The following is a 27,818-nucleotide window of genomic DNA, read 5'->3' as shown; positions in this document are numbered from 1 at the left end:
AAATGCAAAACAAACAGTTATAACGAACTTTAGGTTTTTGAGTGTAATCTTGAGTTTTTATAAATGAAGAATTCGATATATTCTTGCCTAAGAAGTCGATACAAATTTAATGGTTGTAATTAAATCCTACATCTGTTCTATTGTACTTCCTCAATTGTTTTTAAAATAATGGTATACAATCTATATATAACTTTATATAAATAAAAAAACGTTTTTTCTAACTTTGAACAAATATTATGATGTTCAATATTCATCAATTATTTATGCTTAATAGAAAATATGAAAATGGGGTCTTTTCATGGTGGATGATTGTTTCATTGGCAACCATACCGATTGTAAGTTAAACATCAATCCACCGGAGACCAAATGACATGGATGCAATTAACTGTACATCCAGTACGGCCTACAAAATAAACAAAACCCATACCGCATAGCAAGATATAAAAGGCCACAACATTACACAATGTGTAGCAATTCCATCAAGAAAACCAACGGCCTGGTTTTTAATCAAGAAACGTTTTGTTCACTCATACGGTTTTAAAAGGGGCTATGCATATTTGGACTTGTATGATTTCAATGACACATATAGACAATGATTTGTTAGTTATATAACAACTTATAACTGAAAACAACACACACTATTTGTTTTATGATATAATAAATGTTTTCTTTAAGTTACCTCTGAAGAATGCTGATGGTCATATGACCTGATTTTGACATCCACATACTAGTAAATTTGAATACACGTGTAATCGTATAAGGATATTTCTAGGTCCATAATATATCTAAAGTATGTAAATAATCCTTTTTGCATGTAAAGAGTGATAATATTGCGACTATCAGTGAGAGGGTTAGCTAGCAATTAAAGTAATTTAAAAAAAAAGCTTTAATCCACCATTTTCTACAAAAGGAAACCCATGTATCAGGATTATGAAAGTTGTTTGATGTGTCTGAGCTTTTGCTATTGCCAATTGATAAAGACAATAGAAAAAGCTCAAACACATCAAATTACTGTCTTATTTTTCATTTTTCTTTGAGTTCATTTTTTTTTATTTTACTTTTTGTGTGCAGAATCAGTCAACGCAATTGGTCTTGTCGTTGTATCCTTTTTTTCGCTTTTCAATATTGACATCTTATTCTTTTTAACAACTGAACATGACTAGCACATGTATAACCCATCTTCAGCTTATTATAAAAGGAAATGTCGCATGAATATGGATTGTAATGAAGTTTAATTATTCACTTAAAAATCAATACTACACCTACGATGTTTTTGAGCATATTTTGACAAAAGTGACTTCTTAAAGCGAAATATTATTTTACAATCCTACTCATAAATTGTTTAAATACAAACACATATCTTATTTATCTAAATCATATCTTATATCTATTTAAGCAGATAATACCGATACATTACAATTAATCGGTATCTAAAGGAACATCGCGGACATCTTCATGGGCTTTTTATTCTAGATTTTTTGTATACTAGTAGTTGAAGCGCATTTAAGTCATGTAGACAATTATAGTATCTATTGAACCAAAAACTCATATCACCAACAAAGAGGTTGTGATTCTTGTTTTGATGAATAAATTGAGCGTATTGCATTTTGTACGTCTTTTTTTATTGTGAAATTATAATTTTCTCTGCATATACTGTGATGCATTCTTATCATATATTGCATTGACTATTTAGATTTTTTGTATTATGATGGATAACAAGTATTCATTTGGGTTTCTTTAATTCATTCAAACATTGTGTTAACCCTTTAGAACTATGCAACTGCTATATGATTTTAACACTTCTCCGTCATTGAAAACCATCCATAAGTTGTCAAGCCTCTGTCATTTTTCCCGTATCGTCTCAGTTAAGGGGAAACAAATTAATATCTCAAATTGGTTGTAAGATACTAAAACATTTCATGACTATAGAAAATTATAAAACTAATAAAGCTTTTTATGTAGCTGAAACGCCATTTGTAATTTCTTAAATGTAACACGTTGTTTTAGTTCTGACATCAATAAAATGTAATACATGTTAGAATAATATTATTCAGCAGTTTGGAAACAATCTCGTTGCTTCATTTCATATTTCCTTTCCCTAGGGATTTTTCATATACCTGACTTCATACATTACTGGTTGTTGACTAGATAGTTATTGTAATATTTATGGGTTCAAACATGAAACGTTTCAATACTAGAATTTACCTTGTGTTAATTTCTCCGTGAATATATAAAACTTGTAATTAAAAAAATCAATTTAATAAAAAAGGGCGAGGTTTGAGTTGTTTTTTATTCTCTTTCTTCCAATTGCTATTTTGTTTGTTAGTACACACATTTTTTTCCATTTCAGAACATTTTATTTAGAAATATTCATTTACAATAAAAAGTGAATAAGATACAGCCATATTCACTTAACATGATAAATTCTGTTCATTGATGAATAAGTTGATAAAATAGCAAAAGCAGTTTCAGGAATTGATGTCGTGATTAGTTCAAATAAAACCGTTTGTACACATATCTAAACATGATCCAATACTGATTAGAAAATACATTTTTGTAATCTATTACAAAACACTATACTTTTACGCTAAGATTGGTTCCAAAATTAAATTTATTTAGCGCTTTTTTAGTTCAAAATTTAATTTATTCTGCTTTTATTTAAATTCTAGTTACGTCTACTTTACGTTACAATTAATGCAAATGACTGATAAATGTAATGCGTCCATAAAAGGTATAACGTTTAAATATACCACAAACACCCATTAAGGGAAGTGATCAGGTTTGATCTTTTATTGGCTGATCGGGTATTGTGCACATTTTTTATTGATATTTAATTCTTTAGTTTCTAATTATTATGATATATTTGCAATGTTTCACTCGAAACTTTCAGCGTTTGATAGTTTCAAATATCTTTGCTTTTGATAATCAGTGTGTAGCAATCATGCATTGTTAATTGGTTCTTTTGTCTATCAACATTAAAGTACAAGTGAGAGGTTTAGCGCTATAAAACCAGGTTCAATCCACCATTTTCTACATTTTAAAACGCCTGTTCCAAGTCAGGAATACGACAGCTGTTGTCCATTCGTTTGAAGGGTTTAATCATTTGATTATGCCATTTGATTAGGGACTTTACGTTCAGAATTTTCGACGAAGTTCAGTATTTTTGTGATTTTTTTTCTTCTTCATAGTTAGAAAGATTATCTAGGTGACAAGAGAGTCAACCGGACGAGATCACTTGTTGATCACATATAATGTTTGAATATATTAAGCCAGTTGATGAACAAAAACTTGAAGTTGCCTTGTCTACAATAGTTCTTACCACAAAAAAAGATGAAGTAATTTTTTTTTCTTTACTATTTTTGAACTTAAAGACTGCATCGACTTTCGATGTTATTCAATACAGTTAGCCATTTAATGGGGAAATAATAGTCAGATAGTGGTGTACAAAAAGCAATAAAATGCTCTTTAGTTTTGGACATTGGGCCTCGGATTGTTTCTTCAAGCTATAGTTTGTTTAAAGAAAAGAAAGAAAATAGGTGCACTTAACTTGTTTTCTTGCTAGAAAAAAAGTTAAATTTCCTACACATTCCTCTAGTATGGTTGTATGAGTTATCACCCATTCCATGATAAAGTTGAAACAGTCACAACATTCTGATTCAGCTTAACACTGTTTTCCCCCCATTTGTTAACAAAGTTCTAAAGTTGAAGTACATTCCTTTCACAAAACTTATAGTCTGCTATTTTATCACAAATTTTGTGTGAGACACCCGGTGTACTTAAAGATTTTTTTCCCCTGAAAAATTGAGTTTTATAACTAGTTTATACTTATTCTGTATTGTGCACTGGTAACATGTTTTCTAAACAGAAATCTTTATGAAAATGAATGTAATAGATCGTATCGTTTACACAAAATACCGGTATTGATATTCCTAGTTGAGATATCTCAATTCAAACTGAAATTTTGTCCTTCCAACTTTACATTTCTAAGTTTCAACTAGACATATTCTTCCATTCAAACTTTAGATTCCTTAGTTCAAAAATTATTTTTCTCAGTTCTAGATGAATACTCTCCGTTCCAAGTACACATTTCTCCCTTTGAAATTATCAATTCTCAGATCAAAAGAAGTTTGAAACATTTTTGTGCATTTCAATGCCCTTGTACAATAAGATAATAAATATTTATAAATTTCATGCGTCAAAAGCACAGAAAGTCAATAATGTTTAAGATCCGACACACGTAACAACTGCATGACGAAAAAGGAACTTTAAAATAAAACTAAAATCCATCTAAGATCAACTTTGTCTGAAGTAGTTGGCATTTAAGTTTTGTGTTCAATTTGTTGAAAATATTTTTCTCTCTTAAGATGCTGTTATATTCAGCTTCAAATTCTTAACAAACTTTATATGGGTTAAGAACAAAGGAAATAGGTATTTTGGTTATAACTGTATATCCGTTTTCAATTGAATACCAACATATTTTTATCATCCACCTTTGTTAGGATAAACCTATTACAAGTAGCATCTTTTAGGCCTAACATTTTGATCCCCGCCACATTATGTATGTATGTGCCTGAATTAAGTCAGGAACCTGTAATTCAGTGGTTGCCGTTTGTTTATATGTTTCATATTTGTTTTCGTAAATTTTTGTACATAAATAAGGCAGTTAGTTTTCTCGTTTGAATTGTTTTACTTTATAATTTCGGGGCCTTTTATAGCTTACTATTCGGTATGGGCTTTGCTCATTGATGAAGGCCGTACGATGACCTATAGTTGTTAGTTTCTGTGTCATTTTGGTCTCTTGTGGATAGTTGTCCAATTGGCATTCATACCACATCTTTCTTTTTTAATGGAAGTTATTAAGCAATATTTTAACAAGAGTACGTATCCTATGCATGTTGAGAATGAGACCCCTTTGTCCTTTGCTTGTGGTTCCAAACATATTTTTCAATCATTAATCGGTAAAATTTGAAATATATTATCATGCAAATTTTAAATGTTTTATTCAACAGTTAGACCATATGAATCAAGTTATAATTGAGAAGGAATGACTACCATGGAAAATCATTCTGAAAGCAGTTTTAACATATTTTAGGCCAACAAAACTATGGTAGTAAGGGGCATTGCGTTTCAGGTTTGAACGTATGTTTGTCAGTCCCGTTCCAGTTGACAGGTTTTGGTGTAGGTAGTTAACAGTATAGTTACAGTGAATTTAAACTTATAACACATGTTCATAATGGTGTGAACTTTTGAAATTATTTACAAAATTACGTTTCAAATCCCAATTTAATTTTTTCATGTTGTATGCAAGCTAGGTTTGAGGTAGAAAGTTTCGTTCCCCGTTTTCGTGCCTCTCCGCTTTCCCCTTACGCATAATCAATAAAATTAAATTATTGTATATAACCTCCGAAAACATAGTATTGTACTAATATATCACACATTAATACATGTCTACAAATTTTTGAATTTGAAATGTGTATGACAAAACGTGTATGATATAATAAAACTTCATAAAATAACCGAGACAAAACAAGCCAAAAATATTGCAAGCTGCTATTTAAGGATGTATTCTTCTGACGTTTCAGTCTCGTTAAAATCTCGTTTGGGAATTATTTCCAAAATATGAAGTATAAGTGGAAACACCACAAAATTTAAAAAATTGTTAATATCCAATTCAACTCTGTAAAAAAAATTTGTATTTAGAATGAGTCGTTTTGAGTATTTTTAATTTTTATTAAATCATTTATAACAAAGAAGTTCGAGTACTATGCATTTTGTTCTTCAAACATAAAAAAATACAAATTTACAAAACTGACAGCATAATATTTGCCACACAAATCATCCACATATGACAAAACTTTCTTATATCAACACCTACTTATAGTTATTTTAAGTCACATTAATTCAGATTGTCCACTTAATCTTTATTGAAAGTAAGATTAAAAGTTTAATTGTGGAACTGTGATTTTTATGATAATAGCCCAAACATGGGTAAATTTTATTTTGAAAAACGGGAAAATCATTAAAGTTGGGTTCTTTCAAAGGGCTGTAGCAATAAAAGAAAGTCCACCACCATATGATATTTTTCCTCACCAATTATTTTTTCTCAAATAAGCCCAATAATCAGGTTTAGGGAAAAAGTTTAATTCGAGAAATATTTGACCCCTCAGAGGTGTACATCAATAAGGCAACAGTTGTTTATCTATGTTCAAATCTAACCAATCGATTAGTATCAACAGGACAAGCATTTCCTTCTATTTATGATAAGTAGATGTTTAAAAAATACAAATGAGACAACACTCTACAAGTGGCCAAAATAAAACTAAAAACTAAAACTAAAGCTGTCAACAATGAACATAGCTCAACCCGCATAATCGAATATAAAAGGCCAATACACGACAAATGCAACAACTGGTATTTTGGAAAGAGATACCTAATTTTGTGTTAATTGTCTTTTCAGGTTTGTTGAGTTCTTTCTCAGGTATATCAACTTCAGTAGCTGTAACAGAATTCCAATCGTTTGAACTAAACGTAACCAATACAGGAACAAGCTTTGGAGCAACATTCTGTCCGATATTTAACAACGGAATAAACGTTACATGCTCCGTATTACATGGTGATGATACAGGGTCTATATGGTTAGAACCTATATATTCAGCTACGGAGTGTTCAACGTACAATTTTACATCCGCAGGATATAAAAACGTGTCTGCATACTGTGTGGTTGGGTCTATTGTTGGATATGACAACCAATTAGTTTACATTGGAACGGAAATAAAACATCTTATTGTAGAAGACACCAATGCAAATATATTCATACCCATGGTAAGGTCTGATACTAAAACCATAAAAGTTTCATACGATGAAGGCACTGATGTTTGGATAAACGCTTCGCTAATTGAAACTGGGGCAAATCTTTACCTTTCACCGAATGGTTCCTCGTCACTGCTTCAAACTTTTGATGTTGTTGGCAGTGATTTACCTGGTATTGGACAACATGCAGCAGAGGTTGTAGTATGGAATGAATTATCTACCTTGAAGCGTTATATAGTATTTGCTGTAGCGGATGCGATCGTCGGATTTAGTTCTACAATGAACGTTTCCTCGCCGTTTATGATTCATGTTGATGATACTATTACGTTTGAAATAACCACGACGAACGGATCCGATATAATTTATTCTACTGAAATAGATCAGGTTGCATATATTGAAACAACTGCCGGATTTGTTTCATCATATTCGTATACGCATTCATTTAATGCGACTGGAACGTATACAGTCATAATGGGAGCATCTAACTATGTTAGCATGTTTGACGATACATATACCATTATTGTACAGAACCGAATAAACAATGTTAATGTAACTGCTCCTGAATACGAGTTACATCCCGGTGTTACTTTTGATTTCATGATGGACATTGATGCTTTATATCCAATGGGAACACTCAACGCAAATATTTACGACGGTGGAACGGTTCAAACCGTCGACTTAACTGCTTTAGCACCAGGCAATACCATAAACCATCTAGACAGTAATATAACTGTAGGCTCACATGCTTTATTTATTTCCATCTATTCAGAAACATCATCATTGAATTTTTCACTATCAGTTACCCTTGAAAAAACGATACAAGGTAATCTTGAATTTCTTCATCCTGCAGAAGCAAAACTATCTGATGCTCAAAGTATAGGAGTAAGGCTTACAAACACTGTTAATGGTCCATTATACAATGTCACATGTTCTTTTAACGTTAGTGGGTTGGTATTAACAGAAATCTTTGATTTGATTTCCGATACTGCTAATCATACAGTTGCTATTACATATCCCGACACGGGAAACATTCCATTATCAGTAAACTGTTCCAACCAGATCAGCTCTCAATCATTATCTGGAAACGTCAACGTTACATCAGACTGTTTTGAAATTGGAACACTATTTAGTAACAGTTACAAAGAAGAAGATAACCCATTAGCCATACTGATTACAAATGACAACACGGTATGTATATTTTACTTTTTTCCCATAGACACAATTTAGTCATGTGACCGTGACGTAATCAACGTTTTTTCATAGTTTTCTACGGTTTGAAATGAAATTTAGAATTCAGTAACTACACATGACTGTAATATGTTTTCTGTCTATTCAAAATAACATAAAAAATGGGGTGCACACTGTAAAATAACCCGCTACGCGCGTTATACAGTGTGCACCAAATTTTTTATGTTATTTCTTCATAAACAGAAAAAATAATACAGTCTGAGTCATTCCTTAAATAAAGGACTAGCTGTAGTTTTTGGTCAATGTATTTTGCTTCTGATAAAAAAATGAAACTCAAAATCTCTTGAAAGGTGTTCTTAAAATTGGTTCCTCGTAGATTTTATTATAATGGAAATAGCTTTTTTAAGTGTGTAAATAAATTACGTGCTTTTAATTGTATCTTTTATTCGGGTGATATTTTTTCGTCTACAACTCTACACTATATATCCAATTGGTGTGCACATTATAAGATACATCTCATAAAAAGTTTCTTCAGCAATACAAAAGATAATAATGCTCGATACACTTCCTGAACTTGCTGAGATTATTAAAGCGGTAAACTTTCTCCCTTACAAAAGATATTTTCATACCAGTGGGCGCCACTTTTACCTGGTATACTAGTATTCTAACGCGTTCTCCATACCGATGTCTGTACTGACGTCATACAAATCAATGATCATGATCAACGTATCACTGGTAAATTAGTCAGATTTCTTTAACACAAATGACAAACGATGCAAAGTTTTCGTTTAGAAGTTTAACTGTACATGTGGAGAACTTATTCAAAACGGGATGTCAAATCATCATTTAACATTGAACAAACTGTGTGCCTCTTCTTGCCGACCTCTTCTTATTTTCATATGTATCGGAGTTCTTTCAGACACTTATCAAAAACAAGAGGATCAAAGAAGCCATATTATTTAATTCAACTTTCAGATATATTGATGATGTTCCTTCCATAAACAATCCGAACCTTTTGATTGGGTTTCATTAATATATCCACAGAATTAGAAATTAACGAAACAAAAGAGGCACGGCTTCCTCCGCCTTATTTTTATACTTATATCTCGAATTTGACGTAAACAGTCATATCAGAACCAGAATCTATGACAAACGATACGATTTTAATTTTGAAATTATAAATCCCCCCCACCTTAGTAGCAATATACCAACTTCACCTGCATGTGGAATATATATTTCCCAACTTATTCGATATTAAAGAGCTTGCAGCTCCTACTCAGACTTTGTAAAACGTCATCAGTGTCTGAGTAGAAAGTTGATCAACCAGGGGTATGTCATAGAACGTCTTGTCCTTTTTCTAAAAAAAGTTTATCGGAAGGTATTAGACCTTGTTGATAAATCTTCCGTATCAACTTCACAAATAATTCATGATGGTGTAAATGTATAGATTCTGCGTACTGATGTTTTTTTTAATCATCTTAACAACGTGTAATATTGTTCTTTCATTTGTCATTGTTCCATAATAAATATAACTTTTACTGTTTAATTGTTTTATGTGATATCTATTTGACGTGGCTCGGTACTTAAACATCTAGTTTATGTGTTTGTATTATCTTTCATGTTGTGCTGGTGTGTTTTGTATATGTGACTTTTTGTGTTTCTTTGGTTCTTATAACATGACTTTGTACTTTAAAAGATCCCGTCAGTATGATATTGTTCTATTACATGTCATTATCATATATGTCCTATGAATTTCAAAATACGTTGAACCACAAACGTCAAAATTATTCAATCGGGTAGTGGAATGAACCCTGTATGCTAACATTGCCCATGTGAACTTTTTAAATTTGTTTGTTGTATATACATTGAACGGCTAATATATATGACGTATAATATTTTCTGAGGTCAGACTCGCGAATCAATGAATGTGTTTGTAAGTAGATGTTTTTGTGATCGGTAAAAATGTTCCTTTTAAAATTGTTACACGATGATGACTGCTGTACCCATACTTTGACTCTTTTATATATTATGTCTGTTTATTTCACGCATCATTGTAAATATAACGGAATTAGATGAGATTGTCATCAAAGTGAGAGGTTTAGCGCTATAAAACCAGGTTTTATTCACCATTTTCTACATTTGAAAATGCTTGTACCATGTCAGGTATATGACAGTTCTTGTCCTTTCGTTTTTGATGTGATTTGTTATTTGATTTTGCAATGTGATTATGGATTTTCCGATTAGGTTTTCCTCTAAGTTCGGTATTTTTATGATTTTACTTTTTACATGGTTTATTGACATACTGCTATAAACATTAAGCATCTGTCGATGCTTATACTTTGACAGTGCATTAGTTCGAATGAATAGAGGAAAACAAGGTATGATTGCCAATTAGACAACTCTCAACCAGAGACCACAAGACGTAGAAGTTAGAAACTATGGATAAACGTGCAAGGAAAATCACCCTACCGTGAACTAAGCTTTGAAAAACTCCATAATGGAAATTTTATACAATTCCAACGAGAAAATTAAAGGCATGATTGATGTAATACAGCCTTTGCTACATCGAATGGCGTATACACGTCTCTTTAAAACGTGGTATTCGTGAATGCTTACGCCATCCAGACTTTTTTTTAACAGTTAAGTGTTTCTTACACAAAAACTGCTTCAACTGATAGCAAATAACGACTGAAATAGCTTTTCCCTATATGGTTTATGATTACGATTTCGATGGTGGTTATCCGATTCGATAGGTCGTTGTTTGAACTTACTAACGATATATTTTAACAATATTATAGTTATATAGTATAGTCGTCTGAACTCTACTTTTATCGATTGTTTTCTATTCCTCTTTGCGAAATCTTGACTGAGTGTGAATTTTCATGGCGGGAGAAGATACACGCATGCCTTTAGTCTAGTAAATATAATGTATTCATCGATATGAATTGGATTCCAACTAGACATCCTGAACAACGAGTACTTTTATATCGGTGATTTTTTAAATTGCTTATGTTATTTGTTACTACCAATAAATTGGCTTAAGGCTGTGATTTTGATAGCGCTCGTCACTTTCGTCATTTACAAAATCACGCAAATATTTCTTTTTTTTACTGTTACGCCGTTGAATGATTCATATCTGTCATATTTGTTTTTTTGTCAATTGTTTTTTTCGTAAGTTGAGCCTTTTTTTTTCTTTTTTCATCGTTTCACAATTTTGATTTCAAGCCATTTTATGAGTTATTATTTAGATGTACTTAAGCCTTACCGTCCGACTTACCACTTTAAATCCACAACAGAAAATACACCCAAAAAACCCTATTGATGATGAAGTGTTAACAAAACTAGACTTCAAGTTACAGATATTTACATGTTTTAACACTACAATCACGAAAAAGGGTACCCGAAGTTTAAGAAACGAACTTATTGTGACGTATAATTATCAAAGGTACCAGGGTTATAAGTTAATCCACCAGACGCGTGTTTAGTCTACACAAGACTCACCAGTGACGCTCAGATCAGAATAGTCATAGAGCTGAAAAAAAGTACATAGCTGAAGAGCATTGAGGACCACAAATTCCACAATAAATATGCTAATTACGGATAAGGTAATCTATGCGATTAGAAAATCCTTAGTATTTCGAAAAATTCGTACTTTTGTAAATAGGACATTTATAAAATTGACCATATAATTGATATCCAATGTTAACCGTGCAGAAAAAATGCTCAGCTAAGATAACAAGCTTATAATTGTGTGCGCTTGACACGTATAATTTCTGCAAACAACTCATTGGGGACGTACAACCTTGCAGTAGGATGTGTGAATCGTAGTTTTCCTACAATTGCATAATTCATATAAAGAAAATTTACACATAAAATGTAGTATTTAAATCTTTGCAATACAAAATAAAAAAGCTATTGAACCGATGGAACCTACGTGACTGATTGATAATCAAAAAGATGCATATTTTAGTATTCATAAATATGGATGGTTTTCGAAAACTAGGTACAATTTTTGTTTGTTTACATTTGATAGATATTTGTCCGAGCGAGTGAAGCCAATGAATATTCGATACTATTCACGAAGTACGCTAGCAACTAGAAATTAAACAGTTATACCAAACAAACGCAGAGGGGTATGATAATCTCAATAATCAGTGCTTCGATAGTCTTTCGAAGTAGACAAACAGCAGATGTTACCGAACATGACTATTTCGATGATATTTCATGTTAAATAAAGTAGTATACCGCTGTTCAAAATTCATAAATCGATAGAGAAAAAAAATCCGGGTTTCAAACTAAAACTGAGCGAAACTTATAAAAAATAAGAGAACTACGACACAACAGAGACACAACACCGAAATGTAACACACACAGAAACGAACTTTAATGTGACAATGGCCATTTTCCTGACTTGGTACAGGGCATTTTATGATGACTATAAGATGTTAAGAGAGCAATGCTGACTTATAAGCATAAAATTCCAAATTTTCAAATAATTTGAAATTAAAACTAAAATTATCTTTGAACCAAAATGTATATCCAAAATGCAAAAAATAATTGAAGCCGAGCAACAATAATTGTATAATGAAATGTTTCTAATATTTTGGTCTCAAGCATCACTGAAGAGACATTGATTGTCGAAATGCGACGTAAGTGCAGAACAATTGGCAACGTTTCCGTTCTAAAATTATCTTTTGATATATCTAAAATTGAAGAAACTAAAGTTCCAACTTGGCCTTATATAGATGTATCTATGATATATATCTATTTTACTTTTACATGAAGTAAAACCCTGAAAATCTCTTCATATTCAAAGTGTTCTTTTTTAGTTGCCAGACTTTATTTCATTAATCTAGTATCTTTGAAATAATTACGTTTAATTCAGATATCAAATATTATTTATTGTTTAGATAGATTTGTCGAAAATGTAAAAAATATCGAACAGGCGTTTAGAAAACTATTTATCCCTATTATTAATTAAGACCTACCGAGTTAAACTATTTACCGGATTTTTTTTCACATAAACAACACGACGGGTGCCACATGTGGAGCAGGATCTGCTTACCCTTCCAGATCACCTGAGATCACCCCTAGTTTTTGGTGGGGTTCGTGTTGTTTATTCTTTAGTTTTCTATGTTGTGTCATGTGAACTATTGTTTGTCTGTTTTTCTTTTTCATTTTTAGCCTTGGCGTTGTCAGTTTATTTTAGATTTATGAGTTTGGCTGTCCCTTTGGTATCTTCCGATCCTCTTTTGAGATAAGCCAAATTAATCTATATAAACCACCATTTGATAAGAAAATGTTTCAAAGAACCTGTGATTTTGATTTATACGGTTTTTCTGTATAAACAAAGAACTTTTAATATTTCTCGTTAATTCAATGCTGATCCAAGACAAAGCATTATTTTTATTGTAAGAAGAAAGATAACTCTTATTAAAAAGTTTATAATCAATTATAAGTTTAACAATCTGGTAAAGCGAATAAACTGAGTTACAGTATCAATCTGTACTGATGCAGTGTGTTAAATATTCGTTTCTATATTACATATCATAGTGGAGGTTCTTTAAATATGAGAAAAATAGTTATTGTCTAAATGCAACTCTGGTTTTCAGGTGCAAACTAGTCATCAGAATGATTTTAACAGGAAAGGTGACTTAAAGATTGCTTCACAACTGATTAACCTGAGTTTATATGTTTAAAAAGAGGAAGGGCCAATTTGCATTGTTTTATTTCACTCTAAATGTCGAAATCTATTTTTAATTAGCGCCTGTATTTAAGGCAGTTTGATAAGATACTCGAGCACTCATCTTATTGATTCAAACGAGTATATTATTAAATAGTTACTTTTAAGAAAATCTTTAGTTTTTTTCAAAAAATCAAAATTTTGTAAACAGGAAATTTATGAAAATGACCACATTATTGATATCCATGTCAACATGAACTAGTAGTATTAAAAATATATTTAACAAGTTGAAGACGGTAGTGATATTTATTCTTTCAGATAACAAGCAAAGGTGTTGTAACTCTTACCTGTCGAAACAGTTCAAGAGACTACTACTGGGAGTTATGGCCACAACTCCAAAATGGCACATATATTAAAGACCTATACTATTCTAATCCTGCAAATCAACCAAAATCTGCAACAATTTTTTTTGGGAAAGAAACAATTGCAGAAGGGAAGTATATGCTCCGAATGGTTGTTAACTTGACAGATATTGGCCAAGCTTTAGAGGACGATATGTACGTTGATTTTAGATTACCATCTATTGTAACGGGAATTCAGGGAGGCACAAGTAGATATGTAAACAAAAATGACGAATTGGTTATAGATGCTGGACCGGCAACAGATGATAAAGTGTTAAAATATAAAAATATCCCTTTTAATTATGCGTGGACATGTCGCGAAGGAGTCGCACAGTCAGAGGTGGACGAAGTTCTCGGAAAATTTGGCTCACCCGGAGCTCCGGATGTCGAAACCCTTGGATCTAGTTGCCCTTTTGTTGTACCTTTATCAGGAGCAAGATGGACAATACAGCCTGCAAACCTTATTGTGGACACATGGTATTTGTTTCAGGTGGATACAAACAAAACAACAACTACGACCGTTGCACAAATAGAAAGTATTACCACTACCAGATCAGCAACTGCTTTACAAGCTGTAAGGGTTCGAGCTGGGGACGCCCCTTCAAGTGAAATATTGTAAGTGTTAACCTGATAATAGATCCAGTGAAGTATGAAACTAATTAATAGGCCCCTTAAAGTGAAATATTGTAAGTATTAACGTGAAAATACATCAATTGAAGTATGAACCTCATTAATAACTTTCATTTACATTTTATTATGTTGGCTAGGTGAACATGTCTAAATAAGAAGACATTAAGTTTGTGTTATGGAGTATCGGTCATATTGTGTCCTTTCACTCATGCCGAATATATATTTTCGCAATTACATATTTTTACCTGAGCATGTCATATGAGGCCTACATATATTTTTCTATTTTTTATTCTACCTTAATTGTAATAGGTTCTTTCAACATTGGTTTTCATTTTCTCAAATTGAGTCACCTGTAAAGATGTATTTTAAAACATCTAGTAAGTGTAATTATGACTTACAAATAGTTTCAATAATACGGTGATGCTGTGTGAAAGTATCAGTAAGATAGGATAAAGAAAAATGAATGAACAAGTGTCTAACTTTTGTTCACAGTAATCCGTTTTCAGAGTAACTTGCATGGTTGTCTATGTTACCATACACAACATATAATAACATAAACAAAAATTTCTGAGGTACATGCAACATGTTACAGAGGATAACGTTTATCATGAAAGATAAATATTTTGAACCTTAAAAAAGTCACTGCATGTGCCCACTTCCTTTAACCGACCGTGCAGGGGCTGTTAAGGTCTTTAAAAACTTCCATCATAATTTTTTAAAATGTGACAAAGTGCACCCTAGTAACGAGCAGATAATAGCCGAAGGCCACATAGGTGTCTTCAATGCAGCGAGAAACTCCGGCTGGGTGCGTATGCTGGCCCAAAACAAAAATATATAGTCTAGTTCAGTGATAATGAACGTCACACTAACACTTCAATTCCGAAATATATGAAAAATTTCCTTTTCCATAACAAATCACGAATGGTGTCTTTATTTCGGGTATTCATCAATGCACTCGGCAATGTCTTAAATTACCTACCTTGTCATTAGAGTTTTTTTTAATATCAAAGATTGATTGAGTTTGTGTTTATTGTTCAACTAATTCCACGTAATTGTTATATTTTGGTTTATGACAATTTTAGTGTTATTGTGAATATTTTTTTCTTTAAGCTGATTCTCGATTCATTTTTGGCAACTTCTTTTCTTTTCATCGAATATTTTTGAAAGTTTGGTTTAGGATGTTGCACACGCACGCGTACGGTGCAATCAATATGAACATTTAAAGTTATAATCCAAATGATGGAACGGGGGAACAATATAAGTTTGTGTTTCGCAGCTCGTTTTCATTTCCGTCTTTTAAATAGGCAACAATGATAAAGCTCCTTTGACAAACTATTTTGAGGTCGATAATAAGGTTAATATCACTAACAAGAGTGTAATAATTGGGTTATTATCCTTTTAACGCCATATCTTATAGTATTAACAGTTTTGTCTCCATAATGATACCATGTTTGATGGGATAAGATGGGATTATTATTATTGTAAAAACATCAGAATTGTTTAAAGTGTTCAGAAGAATGTTTTCATCCAAGGAAACAAAGAGCACACAATTTTGAATGATATACATTCATGCTATTAATTAGTCTATAATAACTAATCTATATACATCTTAATGTCGATTCTCTGATCAAACTACTCAAACTACTCAATTATTCATGATTTGACGTTACGTATCACTACTCTACTGCAAAGAGTTGCATTTTTCAAAAAAAAAATCGCGTTAAATTAATATACTCGTTTTATTAAATCAAGTTCTTACGTATACCAAGAAGAAAATGCAAGGAACTATATCTTTTTTTACTCTCGATTTTACTTCGCCTTAATTAAATGTCGATGGCAACGTCTAATATTTAACTACTCATAAACACCAAGATTGAAAATTTGTGCACCAGACGCACGTTTGGTGGTTTTTAAATGACAATAACAATCAAAACCAAGGAATAAACAAAGACTCTCAAAACCAAAGGACATTTACATCAACAGTTATAAATAATAATAAAAAATAACACGAAAAGACTCATCAGTGACGCTCGAATAGATAACACCCTTTGTTATATATCATATTTAATTCACATGTGAATCTTTTAATTTTTAATAAAATGGGAACTCCTGATATTTCATTGCAATCAATATTATAAATTAATAATTCTATCATTGATTGAAGAGTAAGCTATAACCCAAAACAATTTACATTATTTTATTTTTGTAGTAATATAAAACGGTCGAATAAAAATCACAGACAAAACAGAGAAATTATAAAAACAAAGAAAATCGGACAAAAGACAAACAACAAAAAACAACACACTGCACAGAACAATACAGATAAAAAGTAAAATCACAAAAAACTGAACTCCGAGAAAAATTTAAAATGCAGAATCCCTAATCAAATGGAAAAAATTAAAAGCTCAAACACATACCAAAAAAATGGAAAACAAATGTCATATTCCTGACTTGGTACAGGCATTTTCTTATGTAGAAAATGTGATTGTACCTGGCTTTAAATCTCTCAATCAACACGAAAACAATCAAAAACATGAGACTACACTCAAGTGCTGGGGAAAGTTTTTTTTAACACGATTTAAACATTTTGGTATATTCCTGTTAACATAGGTAAACGAACTACAGGTATCTATAGTAAGTATACATCATACAATTACATATAAAAAAGAAGATGTGGTATGATTGCCAATGAGACAACTCACCAGAAGAGACCAACCCTCCCACTTACCTGGGACAGTGGTTTAATTGATAGATGTCTAAATAAGTTGGTTTTTTGTCTAGTTGAACCACACATCTGAGGAAAGTGTACGACTAAAATAATACAGTGCATATCTTATTCCAGGTGTAAAAGAAATTGTCTACCGAAATTGTCCCTCAACTCCTTACTTATACTAAATGCAGATTGTCCAACGTGTAGCTTATCAGACACCAACTATGAGTGGTCAATATTTGTGTACAGTACAGCAGGAGTATTTGAACCTTTAGATGCCGTAACACGAATCAACCAGTCACATCTAATAGAAACAAGTAAGTGATCATTGTTGAATGCCGTACGGTGACCTATAGTTGTTAATGTTTGTGTCATGTTGGTCTTTTGTGGATAGTTGTCTCATCGGCAATCATACCACATCTTCTTTTTTATATTTATTTTGTTTGTAAATATTAAAAGTCTTTCAGACTTGCAAAGTTATTTCTTTGTGCTTTTGTAAAGTAATCAACTAAAAAATTACTTGCTTATTCAAAACAAATACTGTATTGTATTTTCCTTAAAATATCCCAATGTTTTGTACCAATGTTGCATATATTATTGACGTTTTCATGCTGTCGTACAAACTGGTTGTATAAACTGTTGTTTAATTGTTTCAGTACCTTAAAATAAACATGTAATGTTGATGAAATTTTATCTGAACTCAAAACTATTGTTTATTGTTGTCATATATATTGTAAACATTATGTATCCTATAAACCAATCATAAAGAAACTGTATTTTGTTGATTTGAATATCGAATTAGCGTCTAATTATGTTACCCCTTTTATTTTCATTAGAACTAGCAGGAGGTAAGGTATACAATTTTCATGAGCACCTCAGTAAGGATAACATTTTCAAAAGCACCTCAGTATTCAGTATTTGATTTGTACACTTAGTACTTCTTGTAGTAATATAGAATGCTGTAAGCTCATGGTTTGAAGCACCAAAGGTCGAGGATGTTAGTGATATGCTTGACGTTATAATATGTTCTTAATTTTAGCTTGTTTTAGATATAACCTGGAAAAGGGATACAATCACTCGAACACAATGTAGTAAACAGTAAGCAAAACCTACATAAACAAATGATGCAGAAACTCCGTAGTCTTGTTTGAAAGTTGTTGAATTTATGTTAGTAGATCTGAATAATTTGAAGTTTAAATATAAATGAGTTAAATGTGAAATTAAAATATAATTGTCAATTAGATCAAACTCATTAAATGGGAATATTTGCACTAGTATTGATATTTGGAACTTTGCATCATGGGATACAACAAGAGGAAAACAGTACAACTAAACACATATTTCATGTTTTTATTTTATTTCCATTAGAAATATGTAATATTTATGGCACGTTAATTTTGATTGCCGATATAATTACTCTTCCAAAAAATTTGAAATATAATTTTGATTTTCAAACATTTTTGCCTCGATCATCACTGTAGGGGAAATAGTTGCCTTATTGCGAATTTGAATAAAAAATACTTTGTAATGTGAATACATTTTTTTTTAAACTTTTCCGTGAAAATGTACAAACCAGTCTTGCTAATAGGACCACAAACTGAGTTTATATTTTCACGAAATGCTGTTCGAATTTGTCATTTTTATCTAGAAACGCTAAATTCAAATTTTTAAAAGTTTGAAAAGCAGAAAAAGCACGAGCTGGACTAAAAAAGACCTTATTGAAATTTCAGAGACAAAATGATCAAAATGTGACAAATTATGGACAGTGTCAGCGCGTTGTCTATACACTACAATGCGACATCAATAAAATTGAGAAAGGAAATGTGGAATGTGTCAAAGCGACAACAACTCGATCATAGAACAGACAACAGTGTATCCCAGTTGATCTGATTTTATTTGAAGTAATACTGTTTTAAGTTTATGTTAGTTGACTTAAAGCAATTGGCTAAAATGCTTCATTTTGCGGTGTATGCAAACATAGATTTTTACTCCTCCACGCGATATGTTTTTGGGAAGATAAATATACTTGTAGTCTATCCGTCCATTCGGTCTTGTGAACGATCAACCGTGCAAATTCTTTCCGAGTATTTATGAAATTGATAGGCTTACATAAACAATGTCTGACAAGGTCGGAAAGAAGTGTCGATTAACTACTTTCAAAAGAATTAGGACATTTTGAAATATTAATGATATAGAAAATTGTATTGAAGAACTCTCACACTTCCATTTAATGTAAAAGTGTTATGAAATTGGAATTATATCTTAAGTTTGTATCATCTATGTCTTGGGTGAAGTCGAAAGCAGCGTTTGTCTGTTACTTAAGTTGCGTCTCTTAGAAATGCAATCTATATTGAATATTGAATCGTAAACACTCTTACCGTCTCGCAACTTTTCGAATTTTTATTTAATTCATTATGACAGGTAATCAGTTAGCTCTTAGAAGAATGCTCACCAACTCTTTTACAGGGGTATTATTATATATTTAGCCTTCATTTCTTGTTAGATATTAAAAATATTAAAGAAAAAATGTTTTGTTAGTGATTGTCCTTGACAAATACAATATGTATTTTTGTGCAACGCCGGCACATTTAAACGCTGGTCATTTATAAATTTTGTGCAATTGACTTGCAAAGAATCAGTTTTTAACGAAAACTAGAATATCCATTCTCCTTTTATTTAATTTATACATGCTAGTTTCCGTCAACTCATCTTAAATTCAGTAATAATTGCCTATTTATTTTTATTCATATAATTTACTAGGAGTAGTTTATAAATAATGTTTTTAACAACGTACTGTATATCAATCTTATCAATTGCATAGTTTTCAGTTTACAGTAAAATTTTAATTCATCACATGAGTGTATAAACATAAAAACATAACAAAACCCACAAAAACCCAACAAAATTTCGATTCAATATTGCCATAGAGCGTTGTCAATTAAATTCTGACATAAGTTTGAATGATCCTTTGGTACTTTTCGGCTTTCTTTTCAAAATTAAATCAAATTATTTAAAATTATTCATAAGTATTAAGATGGACTTTAAAGATCTAGATAAAATCAATTTAACACAATCCATCAAGCGGTAAATTGAAAATGTGCTAACTATATAGGCAATACGTGTTTAGTTTCTGTAAACATCAGCCGTATATGACTTTATGTGTACAATATTATAAAACAGGTAAAATACGTTCTTCAGCGAGTTGCTTTCTGTATTAAAATGAGAAAAAAGACGGATATCTAAAGACACTAAGTAATATTGTTTTTGTCATGCAATTAATTTTGTGCAATGGTGATAACATAGCACATAGGCACATAGGTTAACTCATTTTTATTGCAAATTTTTTCGTTTTATTTTCCTTGTGTTGCCTATGATAGTAGTAGCAGTTGTAGAATACAGTTAAAGCATATCAATAGGGTTGTTAATGCATGTACAGATGTCCAATTGCATGATGAGACAAAGTTAGAAGTTATACTCAAATAAATGCACATGTGTCATATGTTGAGAATAAGATATTCCAATAATAATATGAATGAATACTTTTGGTTTTAGGTGTAGTAGCAGTAGGTAAGACGGGGATTTAATAACATACATGTACATTTATCAACACAATTATCACGAAAATCACAAATATCTATATATATATATAACACAACACATACACTTGCAATCTTTTGTGTTTTTAAAAAAAAAAAGGCCTAACAATGTACGATTTTCTCGCCGTATTGGAGACCCACTCTTGGACATTCCCCATTTTAATTCTCAATTTGAAGACATCTAAAAAAGTCAATAAATTTTATTTTTTTCTGCTAAACAGCGTGTCAAAAAATGAAGCTATTTACACTTTTTTTTCAGTCCAATCACGCAGGAGATAAAGCCAGGATATCATTCAGTTTTATCAAATTAAATTAAAAAAAACCTTTGCCATTTTGGCAAAAAGTTGATGCATGATTTTTGTTACTAGATATTGTTGTTGAAATAATATTCACTTAAAACACAATGTAATGTAAGTCCTATTTAAAAACAGCAAACGTAAATTTTAGGGTTTACAAAAATAAAAATATGATAAAAAAAGATTTGTCATGTTTTATTTAAATCGTGTTTATATGCACAAATCGGTTGATTGAAGTTTCTTCAAGTCGATGTTCAAGTACTATTTTGAACGTGTTGATTCCAATTGACCATTTAAGTCCAGTCGTCTTATGATGTCGATAAGAAACAAATGAGAAAGGGTTGTTTAAGGGCATACGATACAGTTCTGATTAAATCAAATATGGAATAAAAAATATACCTTTATATGCTACTTTTTGAGTTAAATGAGGTCGAAATTTTGTATATTTGCCCAAAATTCGGATTTGTGGCCGTAGTTTCCATTTCGAAAGAGAGACATAACTTTTTGTTTGGAAAGATAAACACAAATTGTTGTTTGTTTAAAAACTTGTTATGTTTGTATTTTATAAGTATTCTAAAAATTTATGCATTTTTTGTTCAAAAATAACTTATATGCATCAAATGTTCATGAATTTAGAAAACAAAACCGTCATTTTTAGCTGTTTATTTATCAAAATTAAAAAAATTGCACTATTTACAGTTTTATAAAATTTGGTCCATATAATCTCCCTGCAAAGTGAAAAAAAAAGTCTTTTTAAAAAATGGGGGTCCATGCACTCGTTTTCAAATTGAATCAGTTTGAATGATAAATCAGTCGAAAAATGCATCTTTTCCCGATTTGTCGCAGTTTGACGTAACAAAAATAATATTTTACGTTAGCAACGTCATCACCTCCCCTGTAACTGTATTGTATGCCCTTAAATTAAGGGATTGCATATATTAGGACTCAAATTATAAGTTCTGAGAACATATGCAAACAACCTTATTATAATGATCAATGCCAAAATGTTCTTATGGAACCTATTTAATGAATTGGAATTATATCGATTTGTATTTATACTTTTTAGGATTGTTTTCTTTAACATGTCAAAACAACGACTTCTTATTCATAAATGTTTTAAAATGATTTTCCTGTTAATGAAAGTTTTATTAATTGACATACAATTACAATATTCAATTCCCAGACAATTTCTCTTAATTGCAGTTTTGTTTTAACACCAGAATTCTCGAGAAAAAAAAAGTTACGGTTATTTATATGGATTGTTGCTAGGTCAAGCATGTTGATAATCTTACGTTATAACAAATATATGCATATGTGCACCTCATACACGTCCATATCTATTGACTTAGCACTGCATTATAAACGATATAATTATTGTTTTCTTTACAAGATCTTTAGCTGTTTTGCTTATATGGTACATATATTCCTAATAACAAAATATGATTGAAAATATATTTATAAATACCCTTATAAAAACAAAATATAGTAAAATGTCATAAATAATGTTTTGTAATATACTACTTGATAAAGTGTTATAAACTTGCTAGTGATAAAAACATACCTTCGACTATTTTTTTTCAGAAATCTTTTAAAGAAAAAAAACACCATTGTTTGAATGAAGTGCGTTTTGCATTTTTGCTTTATTTGTCATAAAATAAAAACAGTATAGTATCATGCTGAACTGTACCTAAAACACTTAACAATATGTGCATGCATCACATTTCAGAAACTTGCACTTTCCTAAATTTATTACTTGCGTGCTGGTATGACCTTTTTGTTCCAGGCGTTTCAGAATTACTAAAATAAACTTCTCAACACCTTATGAGTTGAGGTTTTGCTCAGTATTCTTGGATGATTTTTAAATTGAATCAAAAGTTATTTTCCATTATCTAATGTTTTATATAAATAGCAAAAACTATTTTGTTTTATGAATAATACATCTACCAGATTAATCACAAATTGTATTTACTTATTAATTTTCTGTTATTCTTATACACATATAATCGAAATTAAGAAAATACCTGTCATAGCTATAATAAGTCTTACACTGTACAAAAGATAGTACTAGTCACTTCATAGACATTTCAAAATATTAAAGGTTATTTCGAAAACCAGACCTTAAACAATTCTTATTTTGTGCCGACATTTTTTTTATGTAGACGAATTGATACTCATCTATTTATATTTTTAAAAGCCTGGTACCTTTGATTACTATTATCTTTTACTAAATATTTCTAGATAAATTAGGCATAACAGTTTTTTCTTTTGATTTGGTTTCCATATTTTTGGAAATGGTCAAAGAAAAGGTTGGTCTCTTATTGATTGAAGACCAAAACATTATTCGAAAATATTGCCCGAATATAAGGAAAGGTAAACTATTTTTATCAAATAATAAATAAAGTTCACAAAAACTTATTAATGATATGCTTCCCCTGTGCACGCAACTTTTTTCTAACATTATTTTCAGCATCGCGCGTCAGTGTTCATAGCTTATTTCAACAACATATTATTTGAAAACTTAAAACATCATAATTGATACCATTCCTCTTGAAAAACCAATTATGAAATAAAAACGAATATCTGTTGTAAATTGAAAAAAATAGCAACATAGGGTTACTCTTTGTAATTGCTTGAAAATTTCATTATCTAAACCATCAACCTTATATATGCTAGAATACTAAAACAGTTGCTATTCTTCACTTTATAGCTCTTACTGCTGAGGAGATAGGTATCAGAACCGACGCCCTTGAACAAATGGATAGAGTAAAATTCCACCTTTTGCTTAGAACTCCAAGTAGAAATCATTCAGAGGCAGAGTATATTGTGTCTGTGAATGCTCCACCATACGGCGGTACTTGTTCAATAAGCCCAGATACAGGTAAGACGGTACTTTGACTTATAATGGTTTACTTTTACAAATTATGACTAGGATGGATAGTTGTGTCATTTGCACTCATGCCACATCTTCTTATAACATGTATCAGAGGCCTCGGTGGCCTAGTGGTCTGAGTAGTTACAACTGTAACCACTAGCAAGTCAACACTGAGGTTGTGAGTTCGAACCCAACTCTTGCCGGTGCACTTCACTCTTATCTTAATTGATAAGGGTTGTCAGTTTTCCCATCGAACGTCGGTGGGTTTTCGGGGCAATCCGGCTCCCTCAACCAATAAAAACTGGGCCGCCACGAAATATCCTAAATGCGGTGCTAAAAAGTGACAAAACACCAAACACAATAAAAATTAAATTACAAAATGTTACTGTATAGGTCAATTATTATTTAATGAAAACGATTCATTTGTAAAAAAAATAAATGACAAAGATTTTTATCAATTGGCGAGCGGATATGATAGTGTTACACGATGACCATTTGATATCTTTTACAAAATATCCCTTGTTTTCAGGTATATCAGTAACGACGTGGTTTACGGTGACATGCAAGGACTGGCTTGACGAAGGAGAAAGATATGTACGAAACATTGCAAATGATAGAAATGAATTGTTATCATATTCTGTTTATCACGTGAGAAATACCACTAATGGTATAGTAGAATCGTTATTGTCAGAGACAGGTTAGTCAAATCATTTAAAATATTTGATTACACGTTAGTTAGAATAGAATTAGGTTTGACATTAACTGAATAAAATTGAGAATGGAATTTGGGAATGGGTAAAAGAGAAAACAACCGGATCAAAGAGCAGAAAACTGCAGAAAGCCACCAATGAGTCTTCAAGAAAATCCCGCACCTGAAGGCCCGATTCAGCTGGCCCCTAAACAAAATATGTACTAGTTCAGTAAACATTTTATAACTTACATGTAATTGTACTTTCAATAAAAAAATTACAAACAATACCAAGAAGAAGACAAACCACCAGTAGCTAGCGTGTGGATAATTTTATGAATGAGAATAATGGGAAGAAGATATAAAGAATAGAAAAAAATGCACAAGTAAAAAATAGAGAAGTATGACCTAAAAATAAAAAATACAGAAATGTAGGACCTCCTCCGTGACCTCAAAATTCGACGAAAATAAGGTCAAAAGGGAATAAGCAAAACAGACAAACAGTATCCTAGGAAACACTTTGAAACATGGACCAAACCGAAAATTTGCCATTATTCTTTTACAGTATTATCTGATTATTGAAATATTTTGTTGGATTTGTGAAAACAATGTGTTTATCTTTCTTGAATAATTCAACGAATGAAACGAGTGTGAATATTCATATTACTTTTAGGAGACAGCAGTATTGTGTCAACCTTAGCCGTAGGAGACCCTGGAAATGATTTTCACAGTATAATAAGGGTCAATATTAGAGATTTCTACAACGGATATGCTCAAGTAGAATTTCCAGTAAAGGTAAAGTTAACCTATTTTAATACGTACTCAACAAAATAAAAAAGCAAAGGGGTTACGACAAGATAAATAACAGATAGTTTTTGAAAAATCGAGAATGTGTGAAATTTTAAATTGTTTTCTTTAATTTCTCATTTTAAAATCAAAAAGGTCATGAAAATCTACCAAATAACATACTAGAGATCTTCAAAAAAAAGTTAGTCCGTCGGACATTTTCTTTTAGATTTTTATATGTTTTTTAAGAATATTGCCAAAATGACTTCAAAATTCTTACATTTGATTCAAACCATAGTAACATCATTTGAAGGTAGGTTTCTTGTCATTGATAATTTGAACAACAGTTTAATACACACAAAAAAATTGTTGATACAGGAAGGTTTTTGCAAAAACATTTAATAGTGTAAATATCTTTTTGAGTACAGCTGAGGCTCACATATATTGACATAAATCTCTGCGTAAAATCACCTTTTGGTCCAATAAGGAAATTTAAACACGTTTTCGACATCTAAAGGGCCGATGTCATAGAAGTCAGTTCATTTATCAATGCTTTAACATATTTCAATAAAGTGACTAATATAAAAAAAGAAGATGTGGTATGATTGCCAATGAGACAACTATCCACAAAAGACCAAAATGACACAGACATTAACATCTATAGGTCACCGTACGGCCTTCAACAATGAGCAAAGCCCATACCTCATAGTCTGCTATGAAAGACCCGATAAGAATGTTTAACGGTCGTCCCTCTGTCTATATCACTCTATTCAGCTCTTAATATTATTCCGTATCATGTCTTTGTGACGTCAAATACGTTGACCCGGCCTTAATAACTTTGACCCGGACATATCCGCGACGTCATAATGTTTGAACCGACGTTAATAACTTTGACCCGAACTTATCAAGTCATCTTTTGTGTGCTTGCGAAACAAAGAAAACACTTTCGAAACACGCAAATATAGCCCGATAAATCGATTATCAGATTATCTGCATATTGATATTGTAAAATATCAGCTGCTTGACATTATATGAAGGCTTTTTGATCTCGTTCGCTACGCTCACTCGACAAAAAGCTTCATATTATGTCTCGCAGCTGATATTTTACGATATCAACATGCAGATAACCTGATAATCCGTACAAAATAATTCAAACGAGAAAACTAACGGCCTTATTTATGTAAAATAAATGAACGAAAAACAAATATGTAACACATAAACAAACGACAACCACTGAATTACAGGCTCCTGACTTGGGACAGGCACATACATAAATAATGTGGCGGGGTTAAACATGTTAGCGGGATCCCAACCCTCCCCCTAACATGGGACAGTGGTATAACAGTATAACATAAGAACGAACTATAAAAACAGTTGAAAAAGGCTTAACTCATCAGATAGACAAAAAAAACCAAACCAAGTGGACGTGGCCGGATCCTTCTACATCCCAACACAAAAAGACACAATGAACAGATCTGAGAGTACTTGCAGTTATCTGACAGCTAGTTCAAAGCCACTAACAACTAGTAAGTTTACCTTTTTTTAGATTGCGGTGACCAAATTAAAGCAGAGGTCTTACAAGTTTTTTGTTATATCTCTTCCTTTGTTTTAATTTATAACTTTTACCGTTAACAACAGAAGTAAACAGGATTGCATTTTGTGATTTTTTTTTTATGTAACATCATTTTCCAGGTAACTAATGTCATCGAAATCGACAGAACTATACAATCACAAGACGACCTGATTGGTAATATAACATCATTGGTGAATATTGGAATGGAAGAACCACAAAGTAGCAATGATCCTAAACAGGTTCTTCATCAGGCTTCAACTATCATTGCTTCTATTGCACTAATTGTAAGTAAGGAGAATCAGTCAGCATAATGGAAGTTGTCTTCCTACTGTCAAAAGTAAAATCACAAAAATACTGAACTCAGAGGAAAATCAATTAGAGGCAGGCCATAATTACATGGCAAAATCAAATAACAAAACGCATCAAAAACGAATGGACAAGAACTGTCATATTCCTGACTTGGTACAGGCATTTTCAAATGTAGAAAATGGTGGATTAAACCTGGTTCTATAGCGCTAACCCTCTCACTTTAATAACAGTCTCATTAAATTCCGTTATATTTACATGATGCGTTAAATAAACAGT

At 31.5% G+C, this 27,818-nt stretch overlaps 1 protein-coding gene across 1 annotated transcript in view; it reads left to right on the top strand.

Moving 5' to 3' along the window:
• Nucleotides 1-5,984: 5,984 nt before the first annotated feature.
• Nucleotides 5,985-27,818, top strand: part of LOC134726315 (polycystin family receptor for egg jelly-like) — a 48,653-nt gene continuing 26,819 nt past the window's right edge. The window contains exons 1-10 of the mRNA XM_063590716.1: nt 5,985-5,988; nt 6,458-7,998; nt 14,000-14,697; nt 17,555-17,739; nt 18,259-18,270; nt 20,975-20,989; nt 24,022-24,192; nt 24,716-24,883; nt 25,548-25,669; nt 27,353-27,517. Coding sequence (XP_063446786.1) covers nt 5,985-5,988; nt 6,458-7,998; nt 14,000-14,697; nt 17,555-17,739; nt 18,259-18,270; nt 20,975-20,989; nt 24,022-24,192; nt 24,716-24,883; nt 25,548-25,669; nt 27,353-27,517 — 3,081 coding nt within the window. The remainder of the gene's footprint in view (nt 5,989-6,457; nt 7,999-13,999; nt 14,698-17,554; nt 17,740-18,258; nt 18,271-20,974; nt 20,990-24,021; nt 24,193-24,715; nt 24,884-25,547; nt 25,670-27,352; nt 27,518-27,818) is intronic.

Source organism: Mytilus trossulus, chromosome 7 (assembly GCF_036588685.1).
Source record: "Mytilus trossulus isolate FHL-02 chromosome 7, PNRI_Mtr1.1.1.hap1, whole genome shotgun sequence".
NCBI classification, from domain to species: Eukaryota; Metazoa; Mollusca; class Bivalvia; order Mytilida; family Mytilidae; genus Mytilus; species Mytilus trossulus.
This window is presented reverse-complemented; position numbering and strand designations above follow the sequence as displayed.